Below are 19,525 nucleotides of genomic sequence, written 5' to 3' on the forward strand. Positions count from 1 at the left end.
CCAGTTCCATTGACATAGGAGATCAAAACATGAACATCAAGTCTGTCTCAACTTGATAGCACCATACAATGTAGTTAGTGTCATCTAGCTTTGTTGAGATCAATTGAGAAAAGTCGTTATTGGTGAAGAGTGAGGTATTGGATATTGAACCACTAGAGGTGGTTGAGTTCTTAGTGCTTGTTGTAGTCAACATGATAAAAATCGAGTTTCAAGAAATCCCAGTGGTCAATAGGCACCTAGTGAGATTTAGAGCATCATGTTAACTAGGAATGGCAATTTCTACCCTACCTAGTGGGTACCCGCCCCAATGAGGTGGGTTTTTCGCTTGAAATACATGTTTTGGGATTTTTACAACCCGTATGGGTACAAGTAGGATACAATATTAGGCTAAACCCTACCCTCCCCATCCCCGACCCACATATTGTTAGAAAGCATATAAACTTTATGTACTAGGTGTTGAATTTAATAATATTTTGAATTTTATATGAAAGATAATTGATAATTTATGTGTATTTTACATGTCTTAATCAAATAATAGGAAATTTTATTTATTTGTGTTAGTTTACTCATTTATTGCTTATATATAACAAGAAATGATAGGAAATTAGATGTGGGTTCTAAACCCAACCCACCCCTACCCTTGAATGTGGGGATGATCTTACATTTTCATGTGTAGGGAGGGTTTGGATTCTCAAAGTCCAACTCACTATGGGTTTTGGTATAGGTATGGGTTGGGAGGTTTAGTGAGGGTAGTAGAGTCTAAAATCTAAAAAATCCTCCCCAAACCCACCCCATTGCCATCCCTACTCTCAACAAAGTTCTGCCTAGTTGCCAATTATAGTGCAAATTTCAAGCCTTCCACCAATGCCAAAGTGGGAATCCCATTGGAAAGGGACTGCTCAATCTAATAGGCATTCTCCTTGATTGTACCCCCCTCCCTTGATGAAGGACCAACTGCCCCATCAACATTAAATTTAAGGGGTTTTTATAGTTCAATCCACCCATAGGGTGGAACTAAGATTTCTAGGGGTGAACTGAATCCTGCCCATGGATTGATGCCAAATTCACAAGCAGGATGCTGTTTACAGGGGGGGCGGGGGGAGGGGGGGCTACGGGCTACTAATAGACTAGGAGGGGGCTGCAATTCAGATTTCTGAAGTGGATTGCAGTCCACTTATCCCTAAATTTAATCACTCCAGTTGACGGTTTGGTCCAACAAATTGAGGGAGGGTGGTGGCTAATTGTTGGCGTCTGGCATTCCCAATCAGCATTATCACTACATACACAATATGGTCAACAATATACTCAAATAAGGATAGTTGAGCCCTTATATTTTATACATTTTTTTTAGTTTTTGCACAAACAAATGCATGCAAAGGAAAGAAAAATACAACATGACTCTCAGCTTGAACACAAAAATACATAAAAAAGAATAGGAGAGAAAATAGATTAGTAAAACTTTAAGTGAGCATTTTGAAATAAAGAGAGACACGTTTCCCTGAAGTCGTAGGGATAAGTATAATAATATTTAAGCAAACTACCTTAGGAGCCATTTGACAATATGGCTGAAGTGGCTGAACCGAATGACTTATTACTTGTCATTTAGTGGATAAAGTTCTTAAGAAATAAAATATTCATGGGTAAAGTAATCAACTCCGCTTCAGCCATAAATGAGCTTATAACCTCCTTGATAACTAAGGCAAAGTAATAAGTCATTCAGCCATTTCAGCTAGCCCCCAAAGGGATCATTTGATAATGTTTGAAATGGTTGAATTGAATGACTTATTGCCGTCTCACTGTTAAAAAAAAAAAAAGGCTTATTGCTATCTTTCGGTATATGAAATAACTAAACAATAAAATATTCAAGGCTATAGTAATCAATCCAATTTCAGATTCAGCTATTAGGGTTGCCAATGTAATCTAAAAGCCCTATATATACTAAGATCCAATTTGAATATGTTGGATTAATTCAGATGATCCATTTGCATAAATAGATTGGATTTGCTTTTAAAAACTACATCCATTTAAAAACCAGATTGTATGTGGATCTAATCCAATTCGAGCTGATTATGAGTTTGATTAAATTTTGTATAATATGAAAATACATTATATATAATATACAATTATGTATATTCACATATAGATAAATAATATATATATATATATTTATGGTTAATAAATTTGTTATTTCATACTTTTATATATAAATCTATTCTACATGTATAAGTCCAAGAGATTGATTTATTTGCAACTTTTTAGTTTTTCTTTATTTTAGAGATGGTGATATGGACTAGGGTTATTTGAAAATCTGATAGGATCCAAATCCAACCACCTAATTATGATCAGTTGATAGATGGATTGAGATGTAAGTGCATATATATGATCTCCTTACAACCTCCTTAATTATTCACTAAAAGACAAAAACGATAAGTTATTCAGTCCAACTACTTCAGCTATTAATGAGGTTCAAAATATCAAATATATATGGGTGATATGCGATTTTTGCATATCCTTTGAAGTAGCTAGATAGTGATACTCATTTTATTTTTTCCTTTCCTAGGTTTCAAGAATTGAGTCAAGACATCTCTAGAAAAGGCACGTATTAACCTTCAAAAGCGGCCACATGTCCTAATTCCTAATATTTAGGGTATCGGTGGATTCAAAAACCAATACATATCGTATGTTATACACCGATACATCGCGACACTTGGAACATTGGCTGTTAGCAAATGGCCCCTAGTCTTGTTTCACTAATGTCAAGATAAAAAACCAAGCTCTATCCAGCAAAGGAAAGATGACCATTAGAGTTGCATAATGGAAGCTACCAGCCAGCTCAGTTGCATGTGTGTATGTGGTTCTGCAAACATGGTGGACCCTATGAAAGAGAACACTCATGGACCAACTTATCTACTTAAGGGCCTCCCCAAATCTGATGGAAGAGGAGCTAAACTGCTTGTTACATAGCATTTTATAAGGAAATTTCATATATTGGTAAACTAAAACAAACATAGGAACACTTGTTACATAGGCACCAGTAGCCAACTATGGAGCCATTGAAACCAAACCTTGATATTCAAAGAAAGAGGCCCACAAAAGATATCAATCTCATTGATTGAATATGGAGGCCAAAAGGGCCATCTCTTTAAAATAATTCAGCAACAAAGACACATCATATCACATATCCATGCATTTTGACAAACTGGGTTCTGAGAAAATAAAAAAGCTCCCTGATGAGCAAATAATGTGGACAATGGACATAACCTGGCTTAAAGCTCTAGCACATGGAGAGGACAACATTTCACAAGCAGTTTTAGCCATTATGTGTGTATGGGGGGGTCACAGACCAAACTTGAATCATATGGGTGTCACTTAGTTGTATGTCAAATGGAAGAATATTTCACTGTTTTTGTTCTCATATATCTTCTTTATTTCTGATATTCTGGTGTTTCAAGCTTCTGATGGAGTTTCTTTGCTTGGAAGAAAAAGATGATTGGATTCTAATAACTTCCACAAGTGATGGATTTCACTAGTAGAATTCGGAATAGAAATCAATTCCTAATACTAATTAATCCTCAGAATTATTACAATGAATAATGTAATCACCTTCTTAAATATTGGAAGTTCAAAATTTGATCTTATTCTTTGTTAATTCAAGCATGTTGAAGAGCTCAAGATGATTAGAAACTTGGGTTTTGGGTAAAACCTATGTTTGGTTGCATGTAAAACTAACAAAGGAAAATACAATGATTTATTGGGAAATCATGATATTCATCATCAATAGGAAAATGAGTCATATTCCTAAGTTTGTAGTGTTTTGCTTAACTTGTAAAGCAAACCTAGATGGTTGAAATTATATGAGTGTTGTAGAATGGAGATGCCAAAATCTTGTTTGGAAGGTGACTTCAGGAATATTAGAAAGAATGTCGTTTTCCTACAATTAGCACCCGCTTTTTAGACATACAACCAAACGCCGTAAAATTGCAATTTCAGGGAAATTTTTTTGTTTCCCTACACTTCAACATGCAACCAAATAACGCTTGAGAGCAATTCAACCAAAAAGAACCAATATATTTCTGCGATTTGGACGGGTCCTGCAGTAGATCCAAACCATCCATCAGATAGGGGATTCATGTTCAATTCCACAATCCATATCAACCATAAGTCCTACCTTGCAACTAGTAGTTTTTAGAATTCATGAGTTTTCAATTTTTTAACTTTTAATATAAAGGTTAAGTCAAAGTAATAAGAAATGATTTAAGTCCTCATAATTTAACAAACGGAACGACAAAACAAGATTCATGTAGCGAACCCCATATAGTATGAACAAGGCTTTAATGATGATACAACTTATCTATAAGAGAGGGCTTGTTTTGTTTATGTGGCAATGCCTTTTTTATTTTTTATTTCTGTCTATTTTTTTTTTCCTCCATGAACAGAGACTGATGATAAGAATTCAGAGATTTCTATCGAGATCTAAACTAAAATTTTAATGTGAAAGATTCTTGGGTCATTCAGGGAAGCCCACTTAACAACCTGCCTTATAAATGTGACATTTCACCTAATTATGAGCTACAAAGTTAAGCTTATGCTTATCTCAGTGACATGATACCTAGCTTGTCTAAATAAGTCAGGGAATCTCTTTATCGAGCCACAGTGATCTTCAGTTTTGTCTTTTGGGTTACTGGACTCGGAATTAGCATTTGGGAAGGAATTCAATTCAATTGATTTCAAAAATTGTTTGTCTGGATGTTGGTTTTCACTCTTGAGTCATGTGGTAAACTGTTAAAGGTAGGCATGATCAAGTTGGATAGGGCATGGAATGGGTCGGGTACGGCCCAGATCCGGATAAATCAAGGGCCTCTTATGAAAATGGGGAACAGGCCGGTTTTGATCCTCACCATATTTTATACAGTGGATCCATACCCGATCCATTTTTTGCATTGTTGGATCCTATCTGAAATGGGCTCAACTGGATCCGGCTACAAGCCCAGGGCACGATCCATTTGAATTCGGGCCATCTTGAACCTGGTGAATCTCAGAAATGTGTTTTGTTTTTTTGTTGAGCTTATTTCTGCTTACAAATTCTTCGTAAATACACAAACGGCAGGAAAGGAATTCCACAGCTAAATTCCCACCTCCAATTTCACTCCCACCCACATTGCTTACTAAAAGAAATTCCAATTCCACAGACCCACGCTGCCCAATTGACCGACCTCCGAAATCAAGTTGAAAACTCTCACACTCCATTCCAACGGTTAAAGAAAAGATTCAAATCAAGTGGTGTAACGTGGGTCTCACACTGCCCGAAGACCCGGACGCTTGTGGGGGAAGGATTTCCTGTGCCATTGAAAAAACGAGAGAAGGAGAGAAATTGAAAAGGGCGGGGATTTCATTTGAAATCGAAATACTTTTTCAGTTTTTCCTTTAATTTTCTCCGTTTTTTTTTTTACCTCGGATGCGTAAAAGACTTCCCTCTGGATTCGTGCAGTGCTTTCTCCTCTCAGGTAAAAGGGAAGCCCTCCTGCCAAACAAGCCTCCCTCCTGCTTGGCTGCTCTTCCTCCTCTCAAATGACAAAACCTCAGAAGAAACAGTAGATAGAGGCAGTTTCAGACCCACCCAGCACACAACAACTGTGGAGTTGTGAATGAAATGTGTTCTTGTTTATTCTGTCTTCTTAGCGCGTGATCTCTGGGGGAAGACAAATCTCGACGGAAGAAGCTCCGAAACTTTTCTTTCTCCCGCGCTCCTTGTGACTCGTTGAGACAGAAAACTAGGGTTCGAGATGTTTACTGCAACTCGAACTCATGCTTGTGCTGACCATGGCGTCGTCGTCATCTCCTGGTCCTCTTCTGCTGCTCTTCACTTTGGAGAGCAGCAGCTCCCAGAAAGATGGGTTGTGCCACAAAGGTAACGAGAAACCAATACGTTTTTCATTTTCTTGTTATGGGGTTTGTTTGTTTAGGTGAAGAAACAGGGATCCTTTTATTTATTTATTTATTTATTTTTTTATGATTAGGGATTTGGGATTCTGGGTGTAGGTAAAACATCTGTTTTCTTGATTTTTATTCGTTGTTAATGAGGTTGCATATGTAGATCCTGGTTAAGATGCTGATTCAAAGTTTAAACTCTATGAATGATTAGTCGTCTACGACATTGTCTGGGATTTTTCCTTCCTGAGAGTTATTCATTTACTTATGTCGTCTTTCTAATTCCTGCATAACGAGTGTTACGAGCCTAATGTCAGAACTGGTTTTTGGTTATGTTTGCCCGTGCTTTATGCTCAGATGGGTATTGGTTTTCCTGATTTAATAAGTTAGTTCTGATTTGTTAATGTCTTATTTGTTCCTTGTAAATGAGGTGATAGTAAAGCATGGGCTCGCTAGAACTGCTGTGCTCTCCTCTCCAGGAAGTTTATACCTATCAATCTGTGATGGGATGGATATGACTGAACAATATTTGACAAAAAACATGATTAAGTTTGTTCTTTTAGCTGTTACCAATAACGTGGATGTTTAGTCCCGGGTGATGATAATATACTCATGGACATGGAGATACTGATTTTTAAAGTTGTGTTTGTAAGGAAATCCATCATGCTCCGTGGGCACATATTGGCAAAACAAGATTTGGTTTGCACGTTTTAAAATAGATGCACTGCATTCAAGATGCAGTTCAATGCATTAAAAGCGTTGTCTGATGGTGTGATGCCTAATAGTGTCATATCTCTCTAAGAAATACTACAACTTGGGCGGGTTCTTATTGAACATTTTCCAACATTTGAATGGGAGCAACCTGAGGGCTTGGGCTCAATAACGGCAATAAGTTTAAACTCTTGAAGTTGGGTACCCAACTTGGAATCCTAGAGAAAGATAAATTAAGCAGAATAATTCAGGGATACTTAAGATTTTGGGTTTAAGGTCTATCATGAGTATGGTTACAATGTAGGCAGAATTCATTTCAGATTGGGTATGCAGCTGGAAAACCTGTATACGTGTGTCTAATTCAGTGTTGCATGGACATGGAAATGGGAGTTGGAATCTGACCTGTGTTGAAGAGTTTGACTTAACAAGATGAGAAAACATAAGACTTAAGGGCATGCCTATGGAAAAGTATATACTATTAAAATAGTTCATATTTCTTTTTTTTTCAATTCTAGTATTATATACCCACAAAAATTGGTCCAAAATGTTACTTTTGTTACCAAGTAATCTTTTATAGGAAATATGGTTTTTGTCTTGTAAAATAGCTGATCATTATTTCAAATAAGCCAGGTAATAAAAAAAAGGAAATGTTATGTAGAAGTGTCCTCATGAATATGGAGTGTTGGACTCCAATTTCTGTTTACAGACATGCATCAACGTTTTAAAAAATGACCCGGAAACGGAACCGTTCTGGGCACCAGTTTCCGGGTCAACGGTCCGACCATCCGGTTCGAACGGATGGCCTGTTCTGACAGAAAAATTAAAAAATAATTAAAAAAAATAAAAAACGGTCAAAAACTGTTGAACGGGTCGACGGTTTGACCACCCGGATCAATGGTTTGTTGACTTTTTCAATGGTTTTTGACCAGATTCCGGGTTTTGGGTAAAACTGAACCGGTTGCCTGGATGGTTCCCGGGCCGAACGGTCCGACCATCTGGGTCAATGGCGGTTCAAAACGTTGACATGCATCCATTTAGGAGAGCCCGCCCATGCAACACCGATCTGATTCACTATGTACTGCATGCTGGATGTGGTCTCTCCATGACAAATGGCTTATCTAGGCAACTATACTGAGGGTATCTGTTGAAGTATATTCCCTTCTGAATTTGATATGGAGCATTTGTGCATGAATCTTTTTATATCTAATATGATAAGATTGTTGAGCTTCAACTTATGATAGATAGACTGGAATATTTGTGGGATGTGTATATAATACATGCTTGATAAGACAATAAGATTAGTTAAAGTCCACATGCTTTGAATATCTAATTCCATGTATTCACTACATCCTATATAAGCATGATCTCTGGGTACGTTGCTGTGCCACATCCCATAATACTGTCAAGATTGTACAGTAGGGTTTTTGATAATGCCCTTTAGCATTATCAAATTTTGAACCTCAATATGTAAGATTCCAGGTCTCCATGGTACCTGAATATAGTTATGTATTCCACAGTTATCATCTTGAGCTAAGATGATGCAGAAAACCATCAATTCCCTCTCAAGTTATTTTATTCCCAAAGATGGATCCTTTTTGAAAAGAAAACCTGATACAGAAAGCCATTAAGTCCCTCACAAGTTATTTTTAAAAACTATGTGTTTAACCTAAGGATTTACCGATTTAGATTCCAGGTGTGTTGCTTTGTGTCATGTTTAACCTAAGGATTTACAGTAGGGGGCACTCTCTTAGGATGGAGGGTACCTCTTATCATCACCCTTTGCAGGTGTTTTCAAACCTTTGGGGGCGTTCCTGCTATGCCCCTGTTTAACTTTCCTCCCCAGAAAAGATTTCCCAGTAACAAGCTTTAAATTTTTAATGCCCCCTTTTTCTTGCCTCCTTGGGTGGGCTCCCCTCTCTGATTTATGCTCGGTTTATACATAGAGTCTGAATATGGAAGCACAAATAGAGGGTGGGGTTGTGTAGAGGTTTGTGTCTCTTAAAAGGTGTCCATGAGTCCCTTGGAATCATGTTAAAGAGCATTTGTGTCACATGGATATTGTGGTTTAGAAGTAATCTGAATGGGGTTGAATTTTATCTGCTTCATTTGGAGGAGTATTCTTTTTCAGATCTCTTAACTGTGATAGGGACTAGTGTTTTGGGCCTGTGGACAGCAGACTTTCAGATGGGTCTGGGCCTCCATAAATTTCCACTTGTCCATTATTCCAAAATTTGTGATTCACTGTTGGTTGGATGTACTAAATTTTAGAATAATTGGATGGCTTTCAATCATCCGATTTCAGAATTACTTGTTGATCTACTTTTTAACCTCATGAGAAACTTCTCTTTACTGGCCATTTCTTGATTTGTCTCTCTACTGTCCAATATGCAATAACATTAGGTTACACCTTTTTCTTAACTAATGAAAGTTTTCTGTTACTGATAAAAAATATGCAATAAAATTAGGTTGTTATAGTCTTTTGTGCCTCCTGGTCTTTGTTCCAGCTGATCTGCCAGGTACTTGGGACCCTTGCTCAAAGGTCATAATATTGGATCATTGGCAAGTTATGGAAGATCCCGACTCATCTATTGGTCCCATGTTCTGAAACCCAAAATTTAGCCTAATGAACAGTGTAATTAGTTGGCTAGGAGAAGCCTAGGTGTTTTTGACTAGCTAGGTGAGATGTGGCCTAGACAATACCCAGTCAATTTCTAGGTGGTAAGAAAATCAAAGAACTAAAATATTAAATGATATAAATTGGGCAATTAAGAATTTTTCTAGGTAGCTGTGTTGTATTAGAAATTGTTGTTTTAAAATTTACAGGACAATGCTCAAGGAAAATGCCTTGAGGCTCATACTTGAAAGTATTAAATACATTTCTTGCTCTTGTATCGATTCTTTAATTTAAAACCATTTTGAGGTATTCTTTAACATTTAGAGCTCCCTAGTCATTATTAAATGGCTTGTAAGAATGCTGTGGTTTTCTCATCATTATCCAAGCCTTATCCCAACCATATAGGGTTTGCTAATGTGGTTGCTTTCTAAAGATCGTAATATTCTCAACTGTCATTTGTGTGATAATTTATTCCTTTTATGCTTTTCCTACATAAAAGTATACTCCACTTATGCGTGTTTCCATACTTATCCTTGTATTAGTTTGATGTTATCCTTGAAAATCAGTAACTGATGAGGCTTATACCTGACACCATGAGGCTTGTGCCTCATGCATCTAAAAAGGTCCTAGAGCCTCATGCTTCCTTAGAACATTGCTACATATTATGTACTATTGTAGTATTGTATATTGCCCTTTCTTTTTGGCTGGTTCTGATATCCCCTTATATTCTCATGCATTTAGAACAATTCAATATAATTAGCTTATTGTGTCAACGGAGCTTATTGGGTCTGGGAACAGAGGAGTCTTTGATGAATCTGGGGCTCCATATAATTTCTACCCGTTCCATGTATCACTAATTGCGACCTACCCTTTGATAGCTCCCAAACAAACCATCTGATTTGTGCATAATTTGTAGATCATCATGTTAATTTTAAGAGACATTTCTCCACAATTCCATAAATGCATTAAAATCAGGTAGTTTTGATTTTCTTTTTATGCTGATTTTGGCCAAATTATCTACAGACTTCAGAGTGGGATCCACCCAATAAAATCAGGATGGCATGTTGTGGGGGCCTAGGTCTACCTACAGGTCCCCTGAGTCAAGTCTTGGTCTTGCATTGGTTAACTCAGCTTACAAGTGTAACTATTAATATATGCTCAACAAAGATAAATTTAAAACATAAAACATAAACGAACATTTTTCAGTGTCAACTGTGGCCTTGCTATTGATTTTACCTAGTCATCTATGTAATCATGTTGTCTGCATAGCCTGGGCTATGGTGGTACAAATAGCCTAAGTAGTAATGTCTTAGGCATTGTCTAGGCAATGTCTTTGTACTACTGATAAAAATGTATTTGAAAATTGAAAACGAAATGGTGGATCAGTCTGACTCAATTTTATTTCATCCATGGTTGAAGATAATTGGCTTGTTTCATTGCAAAGTATGTTTGGGCTGCTGCCCTATTTGCTCCAAGGTTGGTTTCTTTGTTTGGTTTCCTGTAATGTTGGAGATGATGCCCATGCTGGATTACCTAATCAGGAGAATGAAGATTTACTTAAACATGCTACATTTTATGCAAGCCAGATGATTAATTTGTCATACATTCTCTTATATTCCTGGTTCTCTGGCCTTGATTGGTATATTTCCTAGCAAATCATGGTTTTTGGAGGGATTCTGAGTGCCTTCACCAAGTTTATTACAGGGATGATATCAATTGCCACTGTTTCAGGCATTGGATACCTTAAATTTTCATTCATGTGCTAAAATGAGATGCCTTATTTCATGCATCACCTATCTATCTTTTTTTATTTATTTATTTTTTTTACATCATTAACTGTAAAACTGCCAGATTTCTAATTATGATGCTTTCCATCAATGCAGAAAAATTTGCTAACCAAGATTTTTTCAATGGCTTGATTAACCTTGAATTCTTACCTTCAACTACATGACATAAATTAAGCCTAAGTTCTGGAGTTATTAGAAAGATGCCTAAATGTGGATATAGGAACAACAGCAAATAGACAGGGGGTCAGGAACATGTTTGTTTTCTCCATGATCTAGGATGCAGGTATAGATGTGGATATCTCATCCACATTAGTTTTTTTGGGTATGCCATCCCAGTTACTATGGCCAGCTATATCTTGATGGTGCAAGTGGTTCTGCGTGATTTCCTTCTTAACCACATATCTCATTTTTGTTGCATGGCTACTTCAATGGAGGTTAACCTTTGTAATCAATTTTGATGCAGTGGGAAAAAACACTTGTTTGCACTAATTTATGCTAGTCATTCCCACTGATAAGAAATAGAACTTATCCATGCATTCTCCTGTTTAGTTGATAGGAGATGCCATTGAAGTTGATGGCATTGGCATACTTCAGGACTTGGGGATTTTTATATGTTTTGATTTCCATAGAATTTTGGTTAAGGATGATTATCCTTGTAAATTCTACCTCCTGATTCTGAGTTTTCTTTTTTTTTTTTTTCTTCAAATTTATCAATTCCTGAATCAAGGGAATATTTCAGATGTGGAACATCTTGTGTTCCATTATAATTTCCGAACCTGATGGTGTTTGTAGAGTGGTTCATTTGAATTTCAGATATGGCAGAAATCCAAATCAGCCATGTTGGCCAATGGGTCCTTAATTGTCACTAACTGATAGGTTATGGCACTCGTGCTGACTGTGATATTATTAGGCTATGAGCATTATGTGCAATTTAAATCCTTTAAGCTTGCCATGCACACTGCTGCGGTTTTTGTGTAAATTTTTACATGTATAATGGTGCCTCTATTTCTGTTTGATCTATTTGTTTGATCAGTTGTTTCTCTCTAGTCTTTACCTTGAGCCATTGCTTATGCCCATTTCTTTTTCTTTTCTAGGTTCAGAGATGATGGCCGTACATGCTTTAAGGATTTTGTGTTCCAGCAACATGCATGAAACAATTTGATAGCCATTTTAGTTCTGTTGGAATATGTGAGCCAGTTACTGCATGATGTTTGGTGTAGGGAATGAAGCCATTGGTCCGCTTAGCATTTAAATATTTGTATCATCCTCGACAATTCCAGTAATGGATTTAGCTATTTTGAAATTCATTTGATCTTTACTGCAGTGAATCAACTTTATTTTTGTTCTCCTGTCTGTTTCCTTATACCTGTATGTACTAATATACTTGTAATATTCTGTGTATAACATCATGAACCTAGTTAAAATCACCTCTTTTTTTAACAATCTATGGGGATTTTATAGTGGCTGAAAAACAACTACATTGTAGTCTTGAATCTTGATCGAAGCAGAAAAAGGATTTATGGATCCTGATTATTATTACAGAACAATGGATCTGAGTTATCCAATTACATCTGTTTGATCCTGAGGGCTTTACTGAGGTGAGCTCCTTCGGATAGATGTATGCTTTATAATTGTGTATGCATGCTTTATAGTTTATCCTTGGTTCCTTGCCTGCTTTTGCTTTTCATCACCCATCGTGTCAAGGACAAGATTGAATGAATTAGCTAGACGTGATGTTTGTACTGTTCTGCAAATGAAGGGCTTAAATGTCACCAGCAATTCGTTTTGAGGGTTTGTTAGCTATGTAGGTTTATACTCAGGTTGTTCTGCTATCTGTAGTCTGTACTTGTCTTTGTGAGGTTGGTCATGACTTTTTGGATTTCTCTACATGCTACCTCTACATCGGGTACCCATCCTTCATTTGGTTTCTGGCTTTCCTGTTAAACTTAAAACCTCTCTCTCTCTCTCTCTCTCACCAAAATCTCCTCTTCAGTAAAGAGTTTATTCCATTATTACCAATTGATGGTGGTTTAGTTGGGTAAGTTCTTTGGCTAGTTGTTGGGGTTATACTTATATATACATGTATTATATTAATTAACTTGTGCATAATTATATTTATGTTAGTATATATTTATTTATGTCAAGTTTAACTTATATTTTTATTTCAGCTTTTAATCTTTTATAAAAACTGAAATTTGAGGCAAAAAAGTTTTTTTTTTAGCAAAAATATCAGGACAAGGTGCCATGTGTACATCTCAAAAAGCTATTCAAAATCAAAATAAGAAAAAAATCACCCCAAACTGATATCCAAGCACCAAGTTATGATATCTAGGAGTTTCAATATATTTTAGCATAAAATACAAAAACCTCCCCTGAAGTTTCTGATAATCATAAAAACCTTCCCTATAGTTTCATTTTAACAGATACCTCCCCTGAACTTTTAAGAAACTCAACAAAAACCTCTCTTCCGTCACTATTCCAGACGGAAAATGTTAGATTGATGCACCAGTATTTTTTAAATACCTATTCTTCCCTTTTATAAATTATTTTACATACAAAATGAAATAAATTAAGACATGAAGTCAAATAAGTAAAACCCAAAGCAAAATTAAACGACAATTTGCATTTTTTTTTTCATTTGCACTCTCATACATTTATACTAGTGCAAATAAAGTTGCACTGCAATCAAACACAGCAGACTTATGTGGTCTCTACTCAGTATTGGGGGCAGTCATTCAGCTTGCAATTCAAGTAATTAAAATGTTTATTTTCTTTATTTTTATATTTAAATTTGTTTGTCTATACATGAACTCTTTAGCCTCCGCTAATTAGAGGAATGGTGGCCAATTCAGAGCTAGAGCCATGCATCCACGGATCTCTTTCATGCCTGGAAACTTAACAAAGAACTGATTCAGACAGTCATGGGCTGTACCATCAGAAGATATTCCCAGAGAGAGATCAGATAGGCCTGTCATATCTCGAGCCCTTGCAAATCAAAATATATTTGGATGGATTAGATGGACCAATAAGACATTGAATTTAGATGGACTGGATGGACCAATATGACATATTGGGTTGGACCTGGTCCTTCCATAATGAATTTATATTGGATTGAGACAATATCTGGTCCATTGATAGAAGATAAGAACATAGTGTCAATCGACCAGGTTTGAGTTGAAACTAATCTAAATTAATAGGAATTTGAACAGATTGGACAGTCTCTGAATCGGTCCAAAATGATCCAAAATATTCATTGGACTGGATTGGACTAAGTCCATTTATAATGAACTCACATTGGACTGGACCGGATTGGACCAAATCCAGTCCAATTGACACCCCTACTTGCAAAGAATAAAACCTTGATCCCAAGTAATTAAGCTTTGGCCAAGCTGTTTGCTTGTTGTTATGTCTCAATCTCTCCACCATCTCCCATAGTTAAAATTCCTACCCAAGGTATCTAATGGTAGTAGATAATGATAAAGCTGACCCCACTCATGGAAAATGAAGATGGGATTTCACTTTTGATTCTAGAACACTCAATGGGTATATTGTTAATATCCCTACTATTTACATTGAATCCCATGGAAAAAGAAAATTATAATTCAAAATAAATAGAAACTATCCAACATAAGAATATAGATATTGCAACTGAAACAAGTTTGTGCTTTCAGGAATTTTATTACTCTAACATTCAGCTGTAACTATACTTGACTGGAAATCAGAGAGATGAAGTTGACCGAAAATCAGGAGTTCTATGTCAGTTCATCCTTATTTTGAAAGTCTGGGGCATTCTTATTTTGAAAGACTGTGAAGTTGCTTACAGTTATTAAGGTCATATTTGGTTCGCTGCTTTAGGTCTCATACTTTAAATTCTTGCTCATCTTGAACAAGAATGAATAACATTAGATTATTTGATTACAAAGTTCTTGTCATGGGCGTATTTCTTTTAAGAAGGAAAAATCAGCCTATAACACAAAAATAGAGATAATCTGCAGCATGAAAAATGATCATGTCCCATCTTATTCATTTTCGTTCAAGAAACTCTATATCGGTGATCATAATTAAATTATCAGCCTACATCTTAACTAAGAATGAAAAAGAATAAGAATTGAACCAAACATATCGTAATTATTAATTCTATTCATAAGAGAATTGGATTTGTCATATTATATCCCATATCCTCAAGTTTGTAAAGCAATTTTAAACTCTAGCTGTCATGGCAAGTTGGCAACCCTCTATTTACAGCAGTCATGGAAGTTGCCCAGAGTTACTTTATTAAGTGTTAATTCTATTCATAACAAAGTTGAATTGTCATATCATATCCAAGATCTTGCATCAGGGTGTATTATATCTGTATCGGTGCACCCAGATACGTATGGATACACCGATACAAATAAATTTTAAAAGTTTCGAATGATCCTTGGCATCCCTTTAATGATTGTAAAAAAAAAGAATATATGCCCCGTTTGGTTTGCAGGAATATAGGCCTGCAATCGAAATCAGAATAGGATATTTTGATTCCAACTGTTTGGTTAAACGGAATTGGAATCTCATTCCCATTCTTGCTGGAATGGCATTTCCCCATTTGAGGGAATGACCATTACCTACCCCTCCCTTGGGAATGAAATCCCATTCATACTGATTCTAATTCTTATTCCCATTCTTGTTTGAACCAAACAGACTGAGAATAGACCATTCCAATTCTTATTTCAAAGAATTTCAATCCTGATTCCAATTTCAATTCCAATTCCAACTGCGAACCAAATGGACCTATAGAGCAATGGTGATGCCAATATGCACTGATACCCAACTTTATGTATTGGGTGTGTTGATATTTTGATCTTGATCATATCCCATATTGGAGCCTCAAGTTTGAAAAGACTAATTTTAAACCACAGGAACCAAATCATAATCAGCATGAGGACAAGGCAACCTTTTAGTAGCATTTCACAGAAAAGATGAGATAAAAACCACAGGAACCAAATCATAATCAGAGTTTGAGCAGCAAGAACTGACAAGATTCCATAATAAATTAGCATTACCCGACAAAGAAATATGTGTGGAATCGTATGCCTTCCGTTGACAGAAAACCAGAGTCGGGGTTGATGGACTTCTCTGATCCTACTCTGTCGAAAATCAGCTGGATTTAGGTCTCATTTGGTTCACAGAAATAGTGGTCTGGAATTGGAATTGAAATGGGTAATTCCAATTTCAACTGTTTGGTTGGACGGAATCGAAATTCCATTCATATTCATGCTCGAATGGCATTCTCCTATTTGAGGGAATGATCATTTTCTGCCTCTCCTTTGGGAATGAAATCTCATTCCTGCTGATTCCCATTATCATCTCCATTCCCATTGATTTCAATTGGCATTCTCATTTCCATTCCCATTGATTCCAATTTCCATTTCTGTCTGAACCAACCATTTAGCTTTTATTGACAACAGAGAGAGAGAGAGAGAGAGGGAGAGGAATACGACGCAGATGGAAGTAGAGGTGTAAGTTGGTCCATATGACGCAGATGGAAGTAGAGGTATAAGTTGAGTGGATCCAACCTGAGTCCAAATTGATCCAGCCTGCAATTTTACAAGGGTTAAACTTGTATTTTTGGTCTCGGCTGGGCCTGGATCAAAAAAATTTGCATTTTTTTTTTTATTTTTAGGTAAGGGTTTGGTTTAGTCCTTGGGTAGTCTGAACCCCATCCAAGCCTAACCTGATCATATCGCAAATTGAGCCTGGTCCAACCTGAAATGATTGACTAACCTAAGCCCGGCCTGGACCTAAACTCAACCTGAATGCTTCAAAATTCAGGGCGAATTAGACCTGGAATGGGCAGTTCAGTCTTGACCTTGGGCTTAGGCCAGCTTGCCCAACTTGCACCACTAGATGAAAGGATACTCAATTAAAATAAAATATCAGAACTTGTAAATTACCATTCACAATTACCAAAGATTCAATGTTTTTTACTTTGGAAGGTCAGAAAGCAAGGATGAAATTATTGGAAAAGGGATCCATCTTACTTATTGTGTATAATGGCAAAATTCAATTGCTTCTGCTGCTGCTGCCTTCTCCATCTTCAATCCTGACGTTGTCGAGCGTTGATTTGTCACTGAGTTCTCGAGTAAAGTATCCCTTGAAGAACTTCTCCATTCCCACTCTTCGGAAAACTGCTGGGTTTTGTGGGCTGATGAGACTGGGTGCAGGCCCTATCTCTCTTTCAAAATTTGGGAAGTAGAATGTGGCAACTGAGAGCCTCTCTTTCACTGAATTCACAGTTGCTCTGTGCTCCACGCTACGGTATGCTCCATTTGTCACAATCTGTTATAAGCAGATGAGGTCAGTGTTTGTAGAACCCTTTGATTCAATAGGATTGAGCTCACTTTCTTTCCTCCCATGGAGGCCATAGGTATCAACTGATGGGGTTTGATTGAAATCATGTGAACACCATGGGTTTATTGACTATGATGCGTGAAAGATATATCAACTTAAAACTATTCAACCGATATCATAAAAGTAGTGACCAATCAAGTGGGTTTTCATCAAAATTCACGCGAGGTTGTGATTAGTCAAAACCATTTTGGTATCATGTCTTTCCAGCTCAAATATAAACATTACCTTGAAAAGATCATAATACCAAACACCTCCTTAATTATCCCACCCAATTGATATCACTATATAAGTAGATAGATTCATGATTCAGCTTATTTCTAGTTATTACCTCCATAATGTCTCCAACGTTCACTATGAAAGCATTTGGAAGGGGTTTAACCGGAATCCACATCCCTTGTTTTCTTATCTCGAGACCTTCAACTTCATTTACTTGCAGGAGAATGGTCAATACTACGAAATCTGAGTGAGGTGTGAGGCCGACGACAAGTTCTGGTTGAGGACATGGGGGATAGTAATTTATCCTCATTGATTGTATCCCATCTTCAAGTAGTTCTCTCATCTCCTCAGCTTTCATTTGCAGAGCTTTGGCTATCTGCTCTAAGAGAATCATGGTGAGATTTTTTAACTCCAATGAGTAAGCATCCAAGGTTTCTCTGCGTGCACAGACACATTGGTTTTTCAGAAGATGCAACTAAAAATGAGAGAGAAAGAGAGAGAGAACCTGAGAGGAAGAGGGAGCTTGGGAAATAAGTTGGGCCTCCTTAGATGCATGGGAAGGGTTGTGATGTAAAACATGTCTGCCCAGTCAAGTTTCTGGTCCTCAGATAGAACAAAGGCCTGCCCAAATCCCTCCAAATCGCCTGGTTCCTGCCAAAACTTCCTCTTCTCTTCCAAGGGGAGTTTGAAAAATTCCTGAATCTCCAACTTTATTTTCTCCACCAATGAAGAAGTTACTCCATGGTTTGTTAACTATACTCAGAAACCAAATATATGAGTGACATAAGATTGGAAATTCCAACTTGAACCTGATCGACTAAATTCGTTAATCAAATAATTAATCGAAGTGATTGAAAATTCCAACTTGAACCCAGAAGTTCCATTCCGATTAAGATGCCTCTGTTTCTATAAAAATTCCAAGTACGTTTGGTTCATGGGTTCCAATAATTTCCAAAACTCTAAGCTGGATTCTTGATGATATCTTTGTAAGACCAAAAAGGCTGCTAATATCATACCCAAAGTCATACCCACAAGAAGGGAAGAGAGAGAGAAAAAGCTTAATATCCATCTCTTACATGGAGACTAGCAGATACATACCTGGAAGAAGCCCCAATCTTTACAAGCAGAGTGAAGCCTTGCTGATTCTGAGTCCATGGATTCTGCAGAAAGCAGGTTGTTCAAGTCAATGACAGGGATTGTGGGAAGAGAATTTGCGTTGGTGATGACAGGAGGGTCCTGATCGGGTCGCAGGTATCGAGGTGGGACTGTGACCATGGGCTTTCTGGCCAACTCTTGGACGTTAGGTACTGGGATGGAACTTCCCAGTCTCAGCAGCTCTGATGCCATGGCTGTGATTCAGCAAGGCAGTGTTGATCAGTTGATGGAACCTTTGTTTATAATGAACTCTGAGCCTTGGTTATATGTAAGGGTTTGGTATCGATGTCGTTACCTGAGATTCAGCAAGGCCGTGATTCAGCAAGGCAGCACCTCGATCCCATGGGCTTTACCTATTATTCAATGCCACATCGTAGTCATGTCATGTTAATTACTGATGTATTCAACATTTTCTCACACCACACCTTTCCAAATTTCAAATTATGGTTATTTTCTAAAAAAAATTAAAACCAAACATCTACCCTTTTTCTCCACCAATGTCTGTTATATGGGAAAATGACATCAATGTCAAACACCGCCATAACCAGTTAGATTATCTTGTATTCAACTAGCAGCCAGGCTATTTGGATTGAATACAAATTGAGTCAGACTCTCTCTCTCTTTTTTTTCTTTTTTTTGGTAAAAGAATCAAACTACTCTACATAGATAAATAGTAGTTTCTTTTTTTTTTTCTTTTGGTACCATTGTGTTATCCTTTTGTTTT

General features: G+C 37.0%; 1 protein-coding gene and 1 long non-coding RNA gene across 6 annotated transcripts; one reads left to right on the plus strand and one right to left on the minus strand.

The window, feature by feature from the left end:
• Positions 1-5,219: 5,219 nt before the first annotated feature.
• LOC104608958 (uncharacterized) lies at positions 5,220-12,512 on the plus strand. The gene is made up of 2 exons (XR_737175.3): positions 5,220-5,908; positions 12,135-12,512. It is a non-coding gene; the product is annotated as an uncharacterized LOC104608958 (long non-coding RNA).
• LOC104608959 (protein SRG1-like) lies at positions 12,251-19,219 on the minus strand. Of its 5 annotated transcripts, none has more exons than XM_088901285.1 (5): positions 18,745-19,075; positions 18,152-18,399; positions 17,759-18,083; positions 17,061-17,358; positions 12,251-12,787 (listed from the first exon to the last, which is right to left on the minus strand). In XM_088901285.1, the coding sequence occupies exons 1-4, from the start codon at positions 18,991-18,993 to the stop codon at positions 17,083-17,085; spliced, it is 1,098 nt and encodes a 365-aa protein (XP_088757411.1). In that variant the 5' UTR covers positions 18,994-19,075; the 3' UTR covers positions 12,251-12,787; positions 17,061-17,082. The 5 variants fall into 5 exon arrangements, with proteins under 5 accessions (XP_088757411.1, XP_088757410.1, XP_088757409.1 ...); XM_088901284.1 differs by lacking the exon at positions 12,251-12,787 and adding an exon at positions 13,657-14,025; XM_088901283.1 differs by lacking the exon at positions 12,251-12,787 and adding an exon at positions 16,005-16,616.
• Positions 19,220-19,525: the final 306 nt, after the last annotated feature.

The sequence above is a fragment of the Nelumbo nucifera genome, chromosome 3, assembly GCF_055504915.1.
Source record: "Nelumbo nucifera cultivar China Antique chromosome 3, China Antique-T2T, whole genome shotgun sequence".
In the NCBI taxonomy this organism is placed as follows: domain Eukaryota; kingdom Viridiplantae; phylum Streptophyta; class Magnoliopsida; order Proteales; family Nelumbonaceae; genus Nelumbo; species Nelumbo nucifera.

What these genes read in the sequence shown, in the direction of transcription:
- LOC104608959 (XM_088901285.1), bottom strand. Translation starts at nt 18,993, where the DNA reads ATGGCATCAGAGCTGCTGAGACTGGGAAGTTCCATCCCAGTACCTAAC. An exon ending in AAGATTGGGGCTTCTTCCAG is followed by an intron (nt 18,400 to 18,744) that starts GTATGTATCTGC and finishes TTCTGAGTATAG; the next exon opens with TTAACAAACCATGGAGTAAC. An exon ending in AAGCTCCCTCTTCCTCTCAG is followed by an intron (nt 18,084 to 18,151) that starts GTTCTCTCTCTC and finishes CTGTGCACGCAG; the next exon opens with AGAAACCTTGGATGCTTACT.